At 33.4% G+C, this 20,624-nt stretch overlaps 1 protein-coding gene across 2 annotated transcripts in view; it reads right to left on the reverse strand.

The window, feature by feature from the left end:
- Med23 (mediator complex subunit 23) overlaps positions 1-20,480 on the reverse strand; it is a 41,469-nt gene extending 20,989 nt beyond the window's left edge. Inside the window, exons 1-14 of one of the 2 annotated variants that reach the window (XM_046449584.2) lie at positions 20,297-20,480; positions 19,933-19,964; positions 19,693-19,780; positions 16,906-17,030; positions 15,988-16,099; positions 14,389-14,487; positions 13,323-13,424; positions 12,859-12,928; positions 11,508-11,620; positions 9,599-9,694; positions 9,032-9,049; positions 3,773-3,973; positions 1,779-1,922; positions 191-336 (exon numbers count right to left, since the gene is read on the reverse strand). In XM_046449584.2, the coding sequence (XP_046305540.1) occupies positions 191-336; positions 1,779-1,922; positions 3,773-3,973; positions 9,032-9,049; positions 9,599-9,694; positions 11,508-11,620; positions 12,859-12,928; positions 13,323-13,424; positions 14,389-14,487; positions 15,988-16,099; positions 16,906-17,030; positions 19,693-19,780; positions 19,933-19,964; positions 20,297-20,344 (1,394 nt within the window). In that variant the 5' untranslated portion in view covers positions 20,345-20,480. The remainder of the gene's footprint in view (positions 1-190; positions 337-1,778; positions 1,923-3,772; positions 3,974-9,031; positions 9,050-9,598; positions 9,695-11,507; positions 11,621-12,858; positions 12,929-13,322; positions 13,425-14,388; positions 14,488-15,987; positions 16,100-16,905; positions 17,031-19,692; positions 19,781-19,932; positions 19,965-20,296) is intronic. The other variant, XM_046449593.2, reaches the window with a different exon arrangement.
- Positions 20,481-20,624: the final 144 nt, after the last annotated feature.

Genomic DNA, 20,624 nt, shown 5'->3' on the forward strand with positions numbered 1-20,624 from the left:
TGATGCAGTGACTGGTCAATTTCTCTTGCTCTGACATACATATTAAATATTTACTCTAACCTTCATTGAGTAGGGGGCATTTCCAAACTTCACACAAATACTGAAACCATTTTAGCCTATACATACATATTAGCCTATAATCCACTATCTAGTAAACTGAAAATTAACAATCAAACAACAAATAACTTACTCATGGTGAAACTTTAGTGAATGAGGTATTGGAATTTGTAGTGTGGAGTTGTCATTTTGGGCTTTTCTATTGAGATGAATCCAAATACAAGTCATTGCAAAGGCATGAGTTGATTGGGGTTTGTTAATATCAGGAACTGGGATACACTGCAAAATAACAATTAATAACAAACAACATTATTATTTGCATGTTTTAAACTTGCCAACAAAGTAAAAAAAGTTCATAAGTTCTCAGGCAAGCTTTTCCTTTTATCTCAAAGGATTCTCAAACAAAAATCATTTAAAAATTTTTATTTTTTTAAAAATTAAACACATTAATATGAAATCTTACTAAATGTGATAAATATACTGAAAATATAATTTCTAAGTCTCATAAATGCTCTTTTAAATTGTTTTTTAATTAGTAAATAAAAACACAAAAATCATACACAAATGTGTGTAGAGTACTATGTGATATTTGATATTTGTATACATTGTATAATCAGGTTAAACGTATTTCCTTGAACATTGATCATTTTTTCAGGGTAAAATACTCAAATTCATTCTAGCTTTCTGAGATATACAGTATACAATCACCATCTGTAAAAACACTACTGTGAAAAAAGCAAAAAAATTATATGATCTGAAGAGAAAACAGAAGATATGTAAACAGCCTACTGAGCAAGAAAACACTAAGACTTCTTACTCCTATCTAACTGCAACTTAGTAGTCACTGTTCAACCTTTCCCTGGGCCTCCTGAAAGCATATGTTCTTTTTGGAACATATAAAAGTCTAAGAAATATGAAATCTAAATGACTATCACTAAGCATATTGAATATTAAATGAGTAAAATAACAGGAAGTCCAGAACTTGCTTTAAAATTGTCTAGAATTAACAAAAAAGGAGGAAAGTTGAAATAAAAGTATTTTTAGGTGATGGGTACATGAGGGTTTACTGTTCTATTTACTCTACTTTTGTATTTAAAATTTCCCATAAAAAGTGTTTCTAAAGAATGGCAACCACAGAAATAGACCATATTTTACTCAAATATTTTATATAATAGACCAGGGGGTGGGGAGTACTGAGGCTCAAATGACAAAGAAAAAATAGATTTTAATAGATACTTTTGTTACTGGCCATTCAATGATGTGTACAGATTAACACTGTTAGTGCCTTTTATTTGTATTTATTATTTTTGAGGCAGGGTCTTGCTATGTTGCCCAGCCTGGTTACAAACTCTCAGGCTCAAATTATCTTCCTTTCCTTCCCAAGTATTTGGGACTACAGGCATGTGCCACTGTATCTGGCTTTTATGTTAGTACTTTTTAAAACTTTGAATGTAGAACAAATGCTTGCTACACTACACATTCAATTGCGATTTAGAATAAATTTTTAGAATCAACCTAGTTCAATTTCTTTATTTTAAATAAGTCAACTAGTATCAAAAGAGATTGAATGCCCAATCCACGATCACAGTTATTTACAGAAATAAAGAGAAAAAACTCCCCCAAATCCAGTGTTCTTTTCATAAAATTATAGTAAAATTCTTAAATATAAATTAGATGTAATTATTCACTCATCACATTGTTAACTACTCAGTAAAACTTACTTCTTTTTCTGGGTAGAGAAGATCAAAGAGCTTCATGACAGGGAGAAAATCAGCTAGAGCATTTTTCTGAATACTTCCAGAAATGAATTGCAGGAGAACCCACATCAAATGATCTCTGCCTTTGATTAGTCCTCGCCCTGCTAACTGTAAAAGATGTTAAGTACAAATGTACACACAGCTAAAGAGTCGGGTGTAGAAAGTTGTGGGTTTCCCCCCCTAAAAAAAAGAAGAGAAATGTTGGTATACTGGTTTAGATCTTAAATGTACCCTAAAAATCCATATGCTAAAGGCTTGGTCCCCAGATGATAGCACTGTTTTGGAGATGGTGAAACCTTTAGGAAGTGCACCTAGTGGAAGAAGTAAGTTAGATCACAGAGGTGAGCCCTTGAAGGGGATACTAGGTCCTCAGCCCCTTCCTGGGTGCCATGAGATGAACAGGTTTCCTCTGCTATTTCCTCCCAATCATGATACACTTGCTTTGCTGCAGGCTGAAAGGTAACATGTACTGAAACTGTGAGCCAAAATATATCTCTTCTCCTTATAAGCATGCTGGCATAGCAATGAAAAGCTGACCACACACATGGTTTTTATACTAGAAATTCAATATCCAACTTTGGTGTTAAGTATCTCTTCAGTCTAAATTCAGGACACATCACACAAAGCTGGATAAATTATTTTACTATGATAATACAAGTCTCCTGTTCAAAATAATTATGCATATTAAAGATTCAATGTTTTAGAGCATAATTAAATTGATCATGTATGCATGAGAATCAAGCTCAATATAGGGTAATTCTTATTAAAAATACCTTATCAAAACATCATTTATTATACAAAAAGATCTTTGTTTTAAATTTAAAATCTTTAAGGACTGGTTATCAAAAAATACTTCTTCTTACTATAGAGTTTAACAGAAACTAATTGTAGGGATAGGGGTATGGTGGTTAAAGAAATTATGAACGATATGCTTCCAAACAATCAACGCTACAGAAACGTTACAGACATTAATATTTACTTTATTCCCATTCAACATGCCTAAAACTTTAAAGCTTAAACCAGCTCTTCCCACAAATTTATTCTTCCACTTGTGTTTACTTTCTTGGATTCACTGTCCTTGCCTTCTGTCTGTAACCCAAGTGGAAACCAGTGAGGCAAGCCTCGCCTCTCACTCTCTACTGTCAGTAACCTAGTCCTATGCAACCTCCTCAGCATATGTGATCTCTGGATCATCATCTCCATCCTGGTGTAGGCCTTCAGCATCTTTCACCTAGCCCACGGCACTATCTCTTTACTGATTTCATCGCTTCTACTTTTGACCCCACCCATGTCCAGGTTACCATCTTTCTTCATGGGGCCATTAGCAGTAACTTTTCCAATTTAAATATGATGCCATTTCCCACCTCATGGCTACCAAAAGAAACTCTAAGCTCCCAGGGCTGCATAAAGTTCTCTATATCTGTCCCTGCCTTCCTCATAACATCAACACTTCCTTCTTCACAGTCTTCTTTTCAGTTCTTACATACCTTTATCCTTTTCTAAATGATGATCTTACTGTTAGGAAAACCTTCATTATCTTTCCTCTTAGCAAATTTCTATTCATCCTTTAAGTGTTAGCTTAAAGCTCTCTTTGATAGAGGGCTTTACTAGAGATGATTCATTCCTACCACAGGGAAACATGCTTCCATGATGCCAACTAATAGATTACACTCAACTTGTTCACACATGTATCTTCCCCACTACTGAGGTGCTTCTTGAGGGTACTAAAGTAGCTTTTCATCTTTCATCCCCTGGTCCTTGCACTGTGAATATGCAGAATGAATGAATGGATCCAGTTTTCATAATGACAAGAAAGTGAAAAGTTAAAAAAACATAAAAGTGCTGAACTGAACAAAAATTAGGGCTCTGACTTTTGCCATTGCTGGTAGTGCCCATGCCAGTCTAAAATATATTTATTAACAGGTATGATGGCTCTGACTAAAAGACTTGGTACATACCTTCTGATGAAGAGAAAGGACCATATGTGGGAAACTGGCAAACTGGAAAAGCACAAAGAAAATGAGCTGACTTGAAAGATGCTGCCACAAGAGTTGGCTTGTTCCCCCATCATCAAACTTCTCCTCGGTCTCGGACCGCTCCATGGCATAAACCACCAGATCCACCAACTGGTCCTCCAGCACAGGGCAGCGCTGCTTGTGCTGTAGGGCAGAGATTAAATACAGTATTCCAAAAGCCTCCCGGTTAGTTTCAGAAGTAACCAGTTAATGGGCATTAATTGTACAAGAGGCCGAGAAGCATGGAATGAAATTGAACTTAAGAAGTTAAGGTTAGATTTAGTATATTAAAGCTGCATCATGTCACATTATCATAGAGGATGAGTTTCATGAAAAAATCCTTTTCAAGTTTCCCCTCAAAACAGACTGCTACTAATTTTTGACTTCTATTATTATTATTATCATTGTTTCAATTTGACAAAGGGCATCGCACAGTCCAAAAATTTCATTGAAAAAAAAACATTTTAAAAGGCATATGAAATAAAACCAGCAGTATTAGTTTTGTAATCTAACTCAAAAGATTAAAACCTTGAATTTTCAAGGATCAAATAATGACAAAGAGCAAATAAACCAGTATGTGTTATCTATTATTTTAAAATAACCACTACAAGTTTACACTATCTTTGAATACTGAGGTAAACTTAAATAGCTGACAGATTACTCACTGTTTTTCAGTGAATAGAATAATCCTAATACCAAAATGGAAACTTTCTCCACAATAAAAAAACACTCAAAAATTAACCTCTGCTCTTCCCCCTTGAAAGCCAAACATAATGCAGCTTTAATTTTAGAGTAGACCATTTTAAAGTCTAAAACAAGAAAAAGAATTGAGTTTAAACACTAACAATGAAAATGCAACTTCCCTTTCTAGAGGCAAAAAGGTTTGTTTTTTAAAAAGTGATTTTAAAAATATATTTTTACCAAAAGAAGTATGATAAGCCATATTTTAAAAGCCACTTCATTTTTCCTTTACAAATATGCTGTATGACTTAGTAGCAGGCTGTTTAAAGCCTTTCTAGAGAATATAATTACTAATATAACTTTCCTCTAGACTTTAGATAAAATGATCACTCTTTTGCCATGAAAAAGGGATATGATTTCTTCAAATTTAGAGAAAAAATGCAAAATGGGGACAAATTTAGAAATAAACCAAACATAATGAATCGCATCCCCTCTTTTGCATGCTCTTTGCCAGCTCCAAATTGTAAAGCTCCAATATGCTGCACTTTTTAAAACATGCAAATAAAACAAACATCTACCCCAAACAGTAAGCATCAATGGTCGTTTCATATTTTTTTTTTTTCAAAAAACACAATGCCATGATCACAGTTCAACCACATTACAGGTTTACAAATAGCAATATTAACACCACCAGTTGAGACTACAGTACTTTTCCTCCAAATGTAATTGTCATTATGAAGCAGAGCAAAGTGCAACAGACAACACTACAGACTATTTCTTAAACCAGCATGCAAAACTACTGTGTACAGGGCTTGAAATTCACTAGTTCTGCCAACCACCAACAACCTAAGAAATGTGTCAGACAACACAAATTTAGAGTGAGATCATTCAAAGTATACAAGAGTCAGGAAAATTTGTGAAAAGAAATAAAGCCAGGATTTCCAGTAGGAATTTTTCACTAGTGATGGGAATTTGCTTCTAGTTTGGAAACTAAATAATTTGTCATCTATTTCTCCATTCATGTTGGTCATCCATCAATCTACTTCAGGAAAAAAGTATAAAGTAAATAAAACTGGTATTTAACACCTGAGTCACTTTCGAGTTTCCCTTTTTGGTATTAGCTATTTGTTTTAAAAACTAGATTGTCACCTACATGTTTTTAGGCATGTCATCATAAGTCATTTATTTAATAATTTAAAAAGAAAAACCAAAAATATTAAAATTTTGACAATGTATATACAGTTACAGTTAAAGCTGATGGTCTTTCAATATATGCCATTATTCAAGATTATCCCTAACTTTTCTGTTAAGAATTAAATCCAAACAGAAAACTCTGTGGTACCTCATGTCTTATTATCTGATGGGAGTAGAATATCCAATAGGATCAACTATAAATTTCCTAGACTTTTTTGGTTAAAACCAAGGATATTTCTCAAAACAATTTCAAAGATAGTCTAAGACATGTTGCTTTGTTTCTCTGACAATTTTGGTAATATCCAAAAAGAAAGGTCTGAACTATAAAATGATCTATGTTGCTATTCTCAAATAAATTTTTAGTTTTTGATTATTAAAAACAGGTACATTAAATTATTAAAAACTAATTGAATTAAAATAATTATTAAAAAATAAGTACATTAAAAATTAAGACTTTACCATACATCATTTTTACGAGGAACAAATGAACATTTTCCAGGCAGTTTAATGACCTATGAATAAAAGTTAATTATCAATCACTAGGGTAAGATAATTCTGCAAGTCAATAGATACTATTCCTATTATAGTTATGTACATCTTGCTTCCTGAAAGTGTTGGTAAATGTAAGCCTTCAAAATACTGACATATAAAATTTAGTATTTTAGTTTGCATACTATTTATATGTATACTTAGTTAACTGTTTTAACAATAAGAATATCTAAATCTAAAAACAATTTTATTTCTTCACAATAGCCCAAATTATACTGGAACTTTATTTAAAGTTTCAGCTTTCACAACAGCTAAAAACCAGGCAAAAGCATTAATAAGCTCTACCTATATTCCTGATTTCTTTCCAACCCTATTTAAGCTGGTAAATTATAATGTTTTTCGTCTTAGTATCTCATATCCTGTACTGAGAGGCACTTGACATTTTTCATGTTACAGTTCTGGTACTGCTTTTGCAATGCAAATTTAATGTACAGTACTTAGGAGGGCTTAATTCTAAATCATTATTTTAGTATTCTTTCTCAATTTTAAAGCAATATCTATTCAGGACAAGCTGGGAGGGAAAAATCTCTTTTCAGTGTCATTTATCAATTCTCTGCTTTAACCAAAGAAACTACCATTCAGAATCAGATTCTTACACCAGTTAATAACTTCCAATGGAAACTGAGTGATTAGTTTGAGATAAACTGTCATATGGTACTAAGAGTTCATACCCACTAGGTATAAGCTTTAGGAGCTGAGATTTATGATGCTTTTATTCAGTAGGAAAAAAAAATACAAATTCTCTCATTTGAATATATAAAACAAGACTGTTTTACTGTGAATTTAAGTCCAACACTACCTGATAGTCGTAGAACTGGGCTATTTATGACCTTCTGAATATGACCAATTTTAGAATAATATAGCCCAATTCCTACTGGAAAATGCAATATGGACAGGTCTTTAAAAAGTTTTAAGTTTTAAGTAAATTATTGTGTTACCAGAGAAAGAACAAGAAAGTGTAGTACAGGATATAGTTCTGTAATGATAAAAGATATAATAAGAAGACTTGATTATTTTTAATCATAAGCTTCTTATACTGTGTGTTCTATTTTGTACTCTTCTTTCCAGTAGGTAAAAATAATATATCAAGTCAATTCAGCATATTATCTTCCATCTACAAGTCCCCTCACTACATTTCCTATGAAAACAATTACTGATGAATTGTGAATTTTTGACAATGTTTACACTACAGTGGGACCAATACTAATAATGTTCTGTCAGCATTTCCATTATAAACTTTATTTTTTATGGATTTATGTCTTAGTCATAAACTTTTTTTAGGTTGAAACTTGTTATTGAAATAATCAGATCAGAAATACTTTTCTCTGAATTGTTTTGTCAATTTACACTTTGAGCTGCCCCCAAAAGAAAAAAAGGTATGGATAGCTAAAGATATCTGGGGTAAGGTACTTCAGCTCAAATGACCATGGGTACATTTATCCACCAATCTGTAAAAAAACTGAGTCGAGTATGACTTATAGTTCATTGCAAAAATTATTTTATGACATAGCATGATGCTAGCATTCTTCCAAAGTTAGCTGAATACTTACCTCTAACTCAAGTGAAAGTTGACCAGAACTAATAACTTGATATTTACGAAGTTAAATTGACAGATTATATTGAGGTAACTATCTGATACTCTAGTGGTGAAACAGTTTCAATTTCACATGTACAAAGGCTTTTCCAAACAAGGAAACTTGGTGAATTTTTCAGAAGAAAAAACTTAAAATAATAAGAGAGATATTGCTACTAGGGTGAGGTTTGGCATGCAAAGTTTCAACACTGAGCAAGTTTTATGGCCAAGCTATATGTCCTTAAAAATAGGGCTTTATAAATGGAAGCACTGGCACAACCTTCACTATAGTATTGCAAACAGTAACGCTATTTTATATAACCTAGAACAAGAATGTCTTTTTAAAATAAAAAAGCTGGTCTATTTTAATATGTTGGGCTCAAAAATTTTTAACAAAAATAATTGGAACCACTATTTTGATTAAAATCTCAAAGGTGAAAAGTCCTGGAACAGACTTGGGACTGCATAAGAGTTTGGCTTGTAAAGTATGGCCATAGTGTTTATTCCCCCACCATAAGTGAGCTGCAACTGAGAGGAGCCCACTCTAGGAGGAGGACACATCTGGCAAAGACTGACAAAGAAGGGTGTTTGTCAAGAGGTGTGGGGTCACCTAAGAGTGTGACATTTCTTTGTCAATCCCCATGTTTCCAAAAAAGACTTCCCTGTATAAAGTTTACCACTCCAACTTTTAAAAGCAGCGTAGCTCTATTAAAGTGCTTTTATCTCTTTTTGTTTTGATTTAAATTTGTTTTTAAGACAAAGCAACGTAAGTTTTTCTTTTTGTTTGTTTATTTGTTTGTTTTAATAGCCTGGAAAGATAGAGGCTACCACAAATCTTTCCATCTCTGAAAATTCCATCAGGCTAGCTTTTGCTCTAAATTATGAAAATATTAAAATGGAGTGGGAAGGAAAAATAACCCATCAAAAAGTGACAGGCTTTATTGAGTGCCAGGTGTTGTCTCTCAAAAAAATAAGAATATTTAAAAAAACAAACACCAAAAAAACAAAAACAAAAACAAAAAACCATCCACCAAAAATAACTCTCATATCCCAAGAAGTTTTTATTTTTTTTAGTGGCCTTGGTCTCAGCATGGTCCTGCCAATTTCAAGCCCCGACCATACACGTATTCTCTAAATGGAATCAGTGGCTACAAAGCGGCCAGCGTATCGTTAGTCACAATACAACAGTAAGGTTGTGAACATACCTGAGCAATGTTCAAGGTCTAGAGCATTGGAGGATGGGCAGGACAAGACAGGACAGAACAAAAATAAAGGAAGAAAAAAAGAAAAGACAAAACAGTGACTATGAGGCCAGCCTCAAGGAACCCAGAGTCAGCACAAACCCTCCCACATGTTAAACCACCAAAACCAACAAAACACACATCAAAAAAAAAAAAAAAAAAAAAAATCAGCAAGGAGGCCACACTGAAGATACCAGGGTCACAAAAATAGAGACCCAAACAAACAAAAATGTAAAAAACTTTGGTTAAGTCATGTGTAGGTTTCTCTGGCAAAAGGTATACTTGAAACTGGCCTTATAGAAAAAAAAGCAATGCAAAATAAACCAACTTTAAAAATATCTCCTTTTTAATTTAAACATTTTTAAAGCAATATATAAATAATAAACAATATACTGTTTAACAAACTGTATACTAAAAAAAGTCACCAAAGAGTTCTTAACTGTTTTGCTCAGTTAGCTATAGCGAAGAAAAGAGAAAAGAATAGTGCAGATTCTATGCAGATTTTACTAAGTTTCCAGCATTGTACAGTACCTGCTTATTTAAACCTAGCATATTGCAGACCATATCCCTGGAATAAGGCTGCTCCAATACATATCTCAACAAAGCAGTCTGTGGTTCAAATAGATCCTTTAAAGAAAATAAAAAAATAATTATTGCTTCAAGATAAACATAAAGCATTAATGCAAATGATCTGAAAATGAGATTTTAAAAAATCCTCTAATGGCACTTGTTACCTTCCCACAGTAGGCAGAATCTAGTGGAAAAAAAAAAATTATAGGATTTTAGTTGTTATAGTCAATCTGTTCCCACCATTCATTTAAAAACCACGGAGAAGAGACTTGCTGTAGGTCATACAGAGGGTAAAGATAAAGATACCAGGTCTTTTAATCCCCTTCCCTAGTGTAATCCCCCTCTACTTTCCTGAAAAAATAAAAGGTGAACAGTTTTCAATTTTAGAGTCTCACAATGTCAATTTATAAAAATTTTTTTCCTATATGATGTCTCTTTAGAGAAACATCATTGAAATCTTTGCTTCCTTTATGTGAAAACCTCACAGTCAATTTTCTAAAGTTTCTAAGCATATAAACAAAATTTCTGAAAACCCCAAATCTAGTTTACAATAATTAATACCAAAAGGTACATTTTAAAAGTAAAATATTTTTCAGAGTTTACAGCCATTTTTCCAAATGACTAACATGAAAGTTTATTCAATATGCCTTGAATATAAAAGGATCAATCTCCTGGTTCCCTAATAAGATTGCCAAGATTACTTTTTGGCACTTAAATATACAAATTTTCAGAGATATAGATAAATTCGTATTTGTTAATTTAGTTGGCCTATACCTAAAATATATTAATTTTAAAATGTTAACATTTATTAAATATAATAATTTAGGAAGATTTCATTCTAAGTTTATTCTAACTCTTCCATGCATGCCAGACTGTTTTTTGAGTAAGTTTTCTAGAGTACATCATTTTTTATGTCTATTTTGTTGAAGACAATGTGTTAATACAGTAAATGGAAAATTTATTTTAAGTATTATTTGCATATTGTTAGCTTGGTTTTATTTTTTATAGGTCTCTTGGCTAGAAGGAAGGAAGGAAGGAAGGAGTACTTTATGTACTGATTTTTAAGAAAATCTTTTAAAACTTCTGCCATTATAATTGTGAGATAAACAAACAAACAAAACAACCCTTAGCAATAGTTACTACAATAAATCTCTTGAAATTTTCTTTTCTTGTAAATTCACTCCTATTAGGCCGTAGTCTCTCATTGCACCCCAGCTACCAGAGTCTGATCCTTTTTTTTTCATTTTAATAGTAAAATATCTGCAAAAAGGGCATATAAACTTCCTTCCTTCCTCCCTCCCTCCCTCCCTCCCTTCCTTCCTTGTGTTGAGGATCGAACCCAGGGCCTCGCAGGTGCTAGGCAAGTGCTCCACTGCTGAGTCACACCCCAGCCTCTCAAGTACTAGTTTTAAAGGATTTCTTGGATCATTTTTAAACAGAATAGTCAAAGTGACTGTTTAATGCAGAAGATTTTATAACAAGAGTTGGTTTACTGTGGATAAGAGTTGTAAGAGCAACTCTACACCCCAAAAAAGTAATCAGTCCAATCTTCAAGACTTGCTCACTAAAGTAATAGTTTAGGAATAATCAAATCCTGGTGATACTACTTTTTTAATATAGGGCCTTAGTCTAAGAATCACTTTAAAATTTGTGTGTTCTATCTTCAAGAATTTATAGACCACAGAAGCACAAATAAAACAGCATAAATGGTAGAATATATTTGGATGATGGAATAACATGAAAAACCATAAATCTTTGTACAATATATACTTGTTCAGACCACAAAGAGACAATGATGGCATCACATATCTTACAATCTAGATGAATACTGCTAGATGGACCAGAAGTTTAATTATATTTAACAACATACCTTATCATATGGCAAAAGGCCTTTCAAAGGAAAACGAAGAGTTGCAGGATCCAATTTCCATGAATTACAAATAGCACCTGAGTTATTTACAACTGGTAGAAGACTGCAGCGGCCTGTATGTAGCACAAAAATGTCTTAAAGTAAATGTGAACATAGCAGTGCCAGGTCCTTCATTCACTCCACAAATATCTAAATATCTATATATGCTGAACCGGGTACTGGTTTAAAAATGGTTTTTAAAATGTCTTAAAGAGACTGAAGTGTAGAAATATTTTTTTGCCCTATATTTTGTCCAGATGGATGAAGATCAATTTGTACAGGTCTCCCAAACTCAAAATGTTGCATTTTGTCCAACAGAAGTTAGCCTGCCATCTCTTTTTATAAAGTTTTACTAGAAAAAAAGCAGCTTTTGCAGTACAATGGCAAAGTTGAATAGTTGCAAGACTGCGTAGCACAAAAGCTTAAAATATTTAAAAGATGGCCCTATATCAAGTTTAAGAACCCTGGTCAAGAGTCAATACGATTAACTTTATGCAAGATGTCCCTAGAAGCTTTAGATGTAGCATTTGACCATCAGTTCATATATCTGACAAATGAATACTGTCACCTAAATATCCCACAGGCCTGCCTCAGACTCAACATGTCTTAAGTATAACTCAACATCATCCTTTTCAAAAACTACTTTACTTCATTAAATGACATCAGTGATCACTCAGTTATAGAACCTAGAAGCCTCAGACTTATCTATCTAGTTTTTGTTTTTTTGCATTTCTAGTGTCTAGATAGTACCTGGCTCACAGGAAGTGATCTACACTTGATCTCAGAATAAATATGATCTATATTCTCAGAGAGCTCTAAGGCCACCATAATTTTTAGAAAAAGTATACTTAGGTGTAGATTTGTGCACTACATAGATTGCCATACCACGTGGTTATTTTTAAAAGATCAGAGAATCAAAACAAAATACGAGAAAATGGAAAACTAAATAAATGCAATGAAGGACAAAGGTGTTAATGACAAAGGGTCATACTCTCATGACTATTTCACAGAAGGACAGGTCTGCTGAGTTTTCCAGTTGTCTAGAGATTCAAAGTTCTTTCTAACTACCAGGAAACACATCTTCTTTTAATATGAAATTTAAACCCATTCCACATAGTTGCTTTTTCATTTCTATAAACAACACAACAAGTACTTGAAAACAAGTATAAGGCTATTATTAAGCTCCTAGAGAGTTACTAAAATGACAAGCCATCTACACATGTATGTATAAGAAACTATCTTTCAGCTTTCTTCAACAATCAGATCACTAAAAATCAGGTACTATTTAGTATATTTTAAATTACAATCCTACCACATATGGAGTTTATCCTTGCCGTGGGCCTGAAGGTATCTACAAAGTCTGATACTAGGTTTCCAAGTAACTGAAAAGAAAGAAAGAAAGAAAACAAATAAGATCAAGATTACATGTAAAGAGTTAATTAATGCCTAGCACATGATAATTACTCAAAGATTAGCTCTCCTTTTTTTTTTTTCCCTTCCAAACAATTATTTACCTATTCATCTGTCCCTGAATTAAACCAAGTCATACCACAAACCCTTAGCCATTTGATGTAACTGTATAGTTTTTTTAACAAATGGCATAAAAACTATGTTAAAAGTTCAATGGGGAAATGAAAGAAACACATAATGACAAAAAAATAATACATATTATCTGAGGATAAAAGTAAACACTTTTAAAAATAAGCATAAAAATAATAACATGTACCTATTTTTGATTAAAATTTCTTTAAAAATTTTGGAAAATATAAAATTTACCCAGTGTGGAAGTTTTCCCTCAGGATATAGTTTCCTGATCTCTGTGACTGCAAAATAGGCTGGTAATAAGCAGGCATTTCTTTCTAAGATATATGCTATAACCTAAGAAAAATAAAAGGGCAACATTATTTTTGACTAGTCACACATGTAAGCTCTTTAAATAAACAATGGCAACAACAATAAAGGACATTAAAAAGTAAAAAGATTTGCTGGGGATGTAGATCAGTGGCAGAGCATGAGGCCCTGGGTTTGATACACTAGCACCACCACCAAAAAAATAAAATTAATTAAAAAATTTTTTTTTAAATTACTTTTTTTGGGAGATGTTGATCAAACTGCAAAGCTACAATTAGACAGGAAGAGCAAATTCAGGAGACCTGTTATACATTATGGTAACTATAATAACAATATATTATATTATAGTTACATTATGGTAACTATAATAACAATATTGTTATCTGTTAACAAGCAGACTATTCTCACTACAAAAATATAAATACATGGGGTAATCTATGCTGAACAACCTGATTCAGCCATTCTACAATGTACACAAACAATTTTTACTTGTTAAAAAAAAAAAGATATATCATTTCATAGACTTATTGGGTTCAGTGGTAACATGAAGGAAAACCCTTAAAGAACATCTGAAAATGAAGAATAATAAACAATAGAATGAAATGTTGACTAATAGTAAATACCTTAAAACTGCTTTAAATATTCATAGATTTAGGAGAGCAATCAATCAAAATAGCAATTCTTATGAAATAAGTTACAAATCAAGAAAATCTTTTAAGTGATTCATAGGCTGATGATGTTATAATACTTTTAAATACTTTAATATCTATAGTGTTGTTTTTACAATTAAAAACCTTAAGTTAAAATTTTAAAATTCCTTTTGAAATCTAATAAAATTGAAATACCATCTTTAAAAATAAAAGTAATTTTGGTGGGAGTCTAAATGAAACAATTCTAAAATTATCATAAATTTAAAAGCATAGACCCAAACAAAACTTTTTTAGGCTTTTTTTGAGGATATGATCAATGAATTTCAACATGTCTAAATTACCTCTCTTGCTGCTAGCAGCTGCTGTACAACAGCAGAGCTCACTGTATTAGGAATTGTCAAGATTTTCTCCAAAATCACTTTTAAGAGATCTCGAACACCCTGATAAAAGAAAAAAGAAACAGACTGAGTTTATCCAAGTGTTAGCTAAGACATTCAAAGGTTTCAGGATTATGTACTCCTTTTAAGGTTATACCTTTAAATTTTCTTAAGCAGAGTTAACATTTAAGTCCATAATGCTAACCTTAGAGAAGAGTCATGCTTCAAAGTGAAAATCTAAAATATCATCTTGCAATATAAAGAAAGAAAGTCACTTATAAATAAAAATTAAAATTTTTTGGCCCTCAAAACATTAGAGGAGTTTCTTACTATTACAAAGGTCAAAAAAAGCTTTGCTTATGTAATGTACACAAATATATTTGAAGATGCTGGACATAGTGGAGCATGCCTGTAATCCCAGTGATTCAGGAGGCTGAGGCAGGCTAGTCTTGGAAAGCACTGGGGATGTAACTCAGGGGTAAAGCAGCCCTTGATTCAATTCCCAGTACCAAGAAGAGAAAAGGAAAGAATCTGAACAGGTCTTGAAAACACTCTGAAACTGTGGGTAGCAATTATAAGCATTCTGGCAGATGACTCTTTACTCACTGCTTTCAAAATATTGCAATTTTATTCCCCTTCTTACTGTTCACATACCCTAATTTCTCAAACATATCCAACAAAGCTTTTCTGTTTATCTCCACATATCTACCAGTTGCATTATCTGACATACAGAGAAGAAATTTCATTCCACATGTATTTATTGAGTATAAATTCTGTTTCCAAGTTCTAAAGATAGGGAATACACACAGAAGAATAATTATAAAACACCATACAAGTAAACAGAGGGCAAAAACTGGTAAGCCTGAGTAAAAAGCAAATAACCAAAAAACCTACTTAGAATTAATTTTATGTGAAATAATGATTTAAGCCAACAATCATCTGTTAGGTCATAATTTGATAAGTCATTTCAGATTGGAGAACAAGCAGACATAAAGCATATGGTCAGTTATAGACAATTTTTGGAAAAGAACAATATCGAAAGTATTTCCACGAAGCAAAATGGCTTTTGCATCTACAGAGCTCCTGAACTATATTATAAAATGCAACTAGAGATTGTATATTGTTCTTTGTCAAGAGCAGAGAACTGAGGATATTAGTTAAGAAACAACATAAGTCCAAGGGAAATTAAGGTGGAAGTGAAGCAGGGCTTGTTTCTTTTATCAATTAATGCCCACGTCCATTCTCAGTTCCACACATCCCTATTCTGTGCTCTTTATATTACAACATTAGAAGACTAGAGGCATGAAGGAACACAAATTCTGCTTTCTGACTTCCCTACTGCATTGTAAAAAAACATATTAGCTACCTGTATCTTAAGAATTTTAGAAGAAAATGGAGAAAAGTTGGGAAAAACAGAGTAATCTTATATCCTTAAAATAGGCACATTATGTAAATGTTCTTGCTTTGTTTCTCTCACTTAAAAATTGTGTGTGTGTGTGTGATGTATATACTGAAAAATTAATTTTGTCTGTAAACAACTTCTTATAATTAAAAACAAAATACCTTGTAATCCACTCCCCCAATGATTTTTCGAACCAGTTTAAATGTTAAGGCCCAAAGCTGTGTTCTTTCCCATTCAAGAGTGTCAGAGTTTATGAGAGATTCACAAACCATCCTATAAAAAAAAAAAAAAAAAGAAATACTCATTCCAGATACAATATGTAATTTTGAAAGTTCACAAAATGATTTGTGTACTATAGGTACTATATTTGTCATATCAAATATATTTCATGAAAGTGCATTATTACTTAAGTATACTTTTAGATCATATATAACATTTTACATTTATTTTTGCTTATATATTAAAAAAAACACCAAGTAGAACAAAGTACTATTCACCATATTTTTATGAGAAAGAAAATTATCAAAACTTTTGGTTAAGTGTTTATCATCTACCAGCTAGTGGCAGACTGTATTTGTCCAAGATGGTGTGCAACAAGATTTTCAACCTCACATGCTCTTCTGAAATATAACACTAATTCTCCCTTGGAGAGGTAGAGGAAGGGTCTACATTTTCTCTCCTTAGATCTGGTTAGGCCTAAAACTATGGCCACAAGGATATGGGATAATTTATTTTCCTAAACCTGTTTCGCAAGCTTTCTCTTAGACCCTACAAGCTGTGAGAAAGTTCAGGTAACAAGGTGAGGGCATGTATAGGTTCTGGTTGAGAATTCCAGAGGAAATTTCAGATGAACATAGAAGAATCTGTGAGGAAGCATTTGTCACAACTCCAGCCTTAGCCACATTAAAGTATAAGAATGTAAGAGACTATGAAAAAAAGCTGCTTATTAATCCCAGTCACTCGAGCATCCTCATTTCCTTCTTTATTCCCTTATCTTTGTACAAGAACACCTTAACCAATTTCCAAAATGTATAAAGAAGAAAATATTTTAGGTTGCTCACACCCACCATTTAACATACCTGGGTGGAAGAAGACCAGTTTCAACTGCCATTGCTAAGCAGTCATAAAGAAAAGAAATTCTTTTAGGACTATGCTGGCCATGAATAAATTTAACAATCCACTGGATACATTGTTCATGAGACTCCTGGAAAATTAGAAAATTATTTTAGGTCTAAAATTACACTTTATAACTAATAATAGGTAATACTACACCAGGGAGTATATCAAGACTATGAATGAAATACTTCATTGTGAAAGTATTTTCATCTATCATGAAAAATATTTTCATCCACTTACAGATGAAAAAGCAAGATAAAAAAAGCAAGTTGAAAAAATTCAGACATATTATTTGTTAAATTAAGTGTAACATCTTGCAATTACATAGGTTAAATTTCTACGTTTACTGTATGGGACCTCCAAAAGTAGTTAAGCTTTTATTAACATTCATGGTTAAAACAAACTACATAAGGTACTGTTAGCAGTGCCCTTACCACTAGATATAAAATTTTCTGTCACTGGAAGAAAAAAAAAATCTATTATGGATTAATACATTAGCCTCATGAAAATTCAATGTGAGTCTCATTCCTAGAACCCCAAATAAGAGCCCACTAAAAGTCCAATGACATATCAAAGTTCTGACTTGCAAAACTTATCAAAAAGTTGGGCTCATATCAAAGTTTGTCTTCTAGGATATCTCAAAAAAAAATCTCTATTCAAGAAGATTGTAAGTCCTGCTTCTCTGTTGTTACAAACATTTCCGTTATCGCACATATAACCATGATTTTAAAATACCAATTGTATTTCTGGTTCCCCCATTAGAATATAATCTTCTTGAAAACAAGAGCCCTACCTTACATCATAAAATTTTCAATGAATTTAAAAATACTCAAATGTTTGAGAGATGCTCAATACTACTGAGAGAAATGCAAAGTAAAACTATACTGAGATAAAATTTCTCATGTGTCTGATGAACAAAGACCAAAAAGTTACTAAATCTCTATTATAAGGCTATAAGAAATAGACACTCTAATACATGGATGTAAGGAGAACTAACTATTATGGCAATTTAAACAATTCTATAAAAATTACATATATATTGGGGCTGGGTATAGTTATAGCTCAGTGATAAAGAGCTTGCCTCGCATGCATGAGGCCTGGGTTCGATCCTAAGGACCACATAAAATAAAGAATCAGTCTTAATGGACTGATATGAAATTACCCCCAGAAATTATTAAGAGAAAAAAAGGTGCTAATTAATGAGCAATACTAGTAATATGTGACCATTCCAGAAAAATGATTCTGAGATGGGGATGTATAGTTCAGTAATAGAGCACATACATGGCATGTGTGAGGCCCTGGGTTCTATCTCAGGCACTGAATAAAAAAAGAGAGATTCTATTAAAAATACTTACTTTTTTTTTTATTGGTTGTTCAAAATATTACAAAGCTCATGACATATCATCTTTCATATATTTGATTCAAGTGAGTTATGAACTCCCATTTTTACCCCAAATACAAATTGCAGAATCACATCAGTTACACATTCACATTTTTACATAATGCCATATTTGTGACTGTTGTATTCTGCTGCCTTTCCTATCCCCTACTATCCCCCCTCCCCTCCCCTCCCATCTTCCCTCTCTACCTCATCTGTTGTTGTTCAGTTCTCTCCCTTGTTTCCCCCCCTTCCCCTCACAACTTCTTATATGTGATTTTGTATAACATTGAGGGTTTCCTTCCGTTTCCATGCAATTTCCCTTCTCTCTCCCTTTCCCTCCCACCACTCGTTTCTGTTTAATGTTAATCTTTTCCTCATGCTCTTCCTCCCTGCTCAGTTCTTAGTTGCTCTCCTTAAATCAAAGAAGACATTTGGCATTTGTTTTTTAAGGATTGGCTAGCTTCACTTAGCATAATCTGCTCTAATGCCATCCATTTCCCTGCAAATTCCATGATTTTGTCATTTTTTAGTGCTGCGTAATACTCCATTGTGTATAAATGCCACAAAAATACTTACTTTTAGAAGAAAAAAAAATAGAATACTGGCTACAGATTGGAAAAAGAACAGGTGACTTAGCTAAGAAAGACAGGAGACAGATTGGTCACTGGATCCATCCTTTTTTATCATTTGTATTTTGAACGCTATAAAGATATCTACTTGAAAATAGTTAAAATAAAAATTTTAAATATAAATGTATTTACATTTATATATGTATTTATAAATGTATTTATATTTATATATATGATCCACATCTGAGTGGCAAATCTTACCACCTGTGGCTCACAAGCATACAGATCTCATTTCCCACCACCTATGGTAAACCATGAGAAGATATTCTGGTGGTTATTCTTTGTTACTAAGTTTACTGCTCCTTTCCCCAATTTTACTATAATGTCTTCATATGTTTATTATAGAAACTTTGTATCCTTACTGTAGCATCTTTGAATCTTTACTGTAGTGTCTTTGTATCATTGTTGTGCATTTTTTTTACTGGGGAGTAAATAAAGGAAATTTTTATCTATTACCGGAAAATTTTCAAGTGTACTAACTAAGCCAAAATAGCATGAAAATAGTTTTAGATAGTCTAACAAGAGAGTTTTAAAAACATCTCCCACAGTGCTGTCATCAGTGTGAATTCTGTTACCCCCTTAAGTATACAACTCAAAAACAAAATGGAAACCAGAATAAAAGTGGATGGCAGTTCTATTTATTCCTTTACTAAAAGATCTTAACAGCAATATCAAAGTAAATGTAAAAATGAAAGGGGCCGACAATTACTGGCTGAATGTATTAAAAATGCAGTGCTCACCTGAGAAAGACCACCCCAAAACTGTCTGAAGGCCCCCAAACAGCTAATTAGTTTTGTTTTTTCATCTTCCGGGGTATCCATAAACATCCTATAAGAGCAAAAATCAATTATTTGCCGCTAGTTTTAAAAAGATAATTAAATAACTAGAATAGTGGATCTTATAACCCTCCACGCCAATCTAAGTAAAATCTTACAACGACATAATCCCATTAAAACCACAAAAATCTTCCATGCACATACCCGGGGAAAGCCTCTTCTATGACTTCCGTTTTCTGTAAAAAGCAAAATAAAACAAGTAAACTACCCGAATAAAAGAGGAGAGGGCTCCCCCTCGAAATATTTACAACGCGGCAAAGAGCAAGTCACCTAAATCAGCAACGCGCTGAAACTAACAATACCACTTAGATCTGTCCCCAAAGGGGTTGTGAATTCAAAAGGACACTTCCATCTGACAGCAATTTGAGAATCACTAATCCCCTGCAATCACACTTGGTGTCAAAACAAAGGGGAGGCTGGAGAGGAGGTTGCCCAGGCCGAGTTCCTGAGGCTGCCTCTGTCACCCGCTCCTGAGCCACAATCCCAGGCTGCCGGTAGATGCACTCACCACCACCTCCTCAAAAATGCTCTGCAGTTGTGTCTCCATCTGTACCATCGTCCCCCGGTCTTTCCCGGGCGCCCGGCAAAGTGCACAACTCGCCTGAGCACCGGGAAGAAGTAGCACAGGGGCGGAGTCTCCCGGAGGAAGCCAACGCTCTCACTCGTCGCTTCCTTCCATCCCGAGCCCTGCAACAGCAACCCGTACGGAAGCCGGGAAGGTTCGGGTGCGCGCCCTTTAAGAAACCCCCCAGAAATCAGTGGCCAAACCTGATGGTTCCGTTTGGAGAAACGCGGCCTGAGAACTGGACGAGAGCGCCCCCTCGGCTGAGTCCAAA

The sequence above is a fragment of the Marmota monax genome, unplaced genomic scaffold, assembly GCF_021218885.2.
Source record: "Marmota monax isolate L192 unplaced genomic scaffold, Marmota_monax_Labrador192_F-V1.1 WCK01_AAM20220418_F8-fsc00030, whole genome shotgun sequence".
Lineage (NCBI taxonomy): Eukaryota > Metazoa > Chordata > Mammalia > Rodentia > Sciuridae > Marmota > Marmota monax.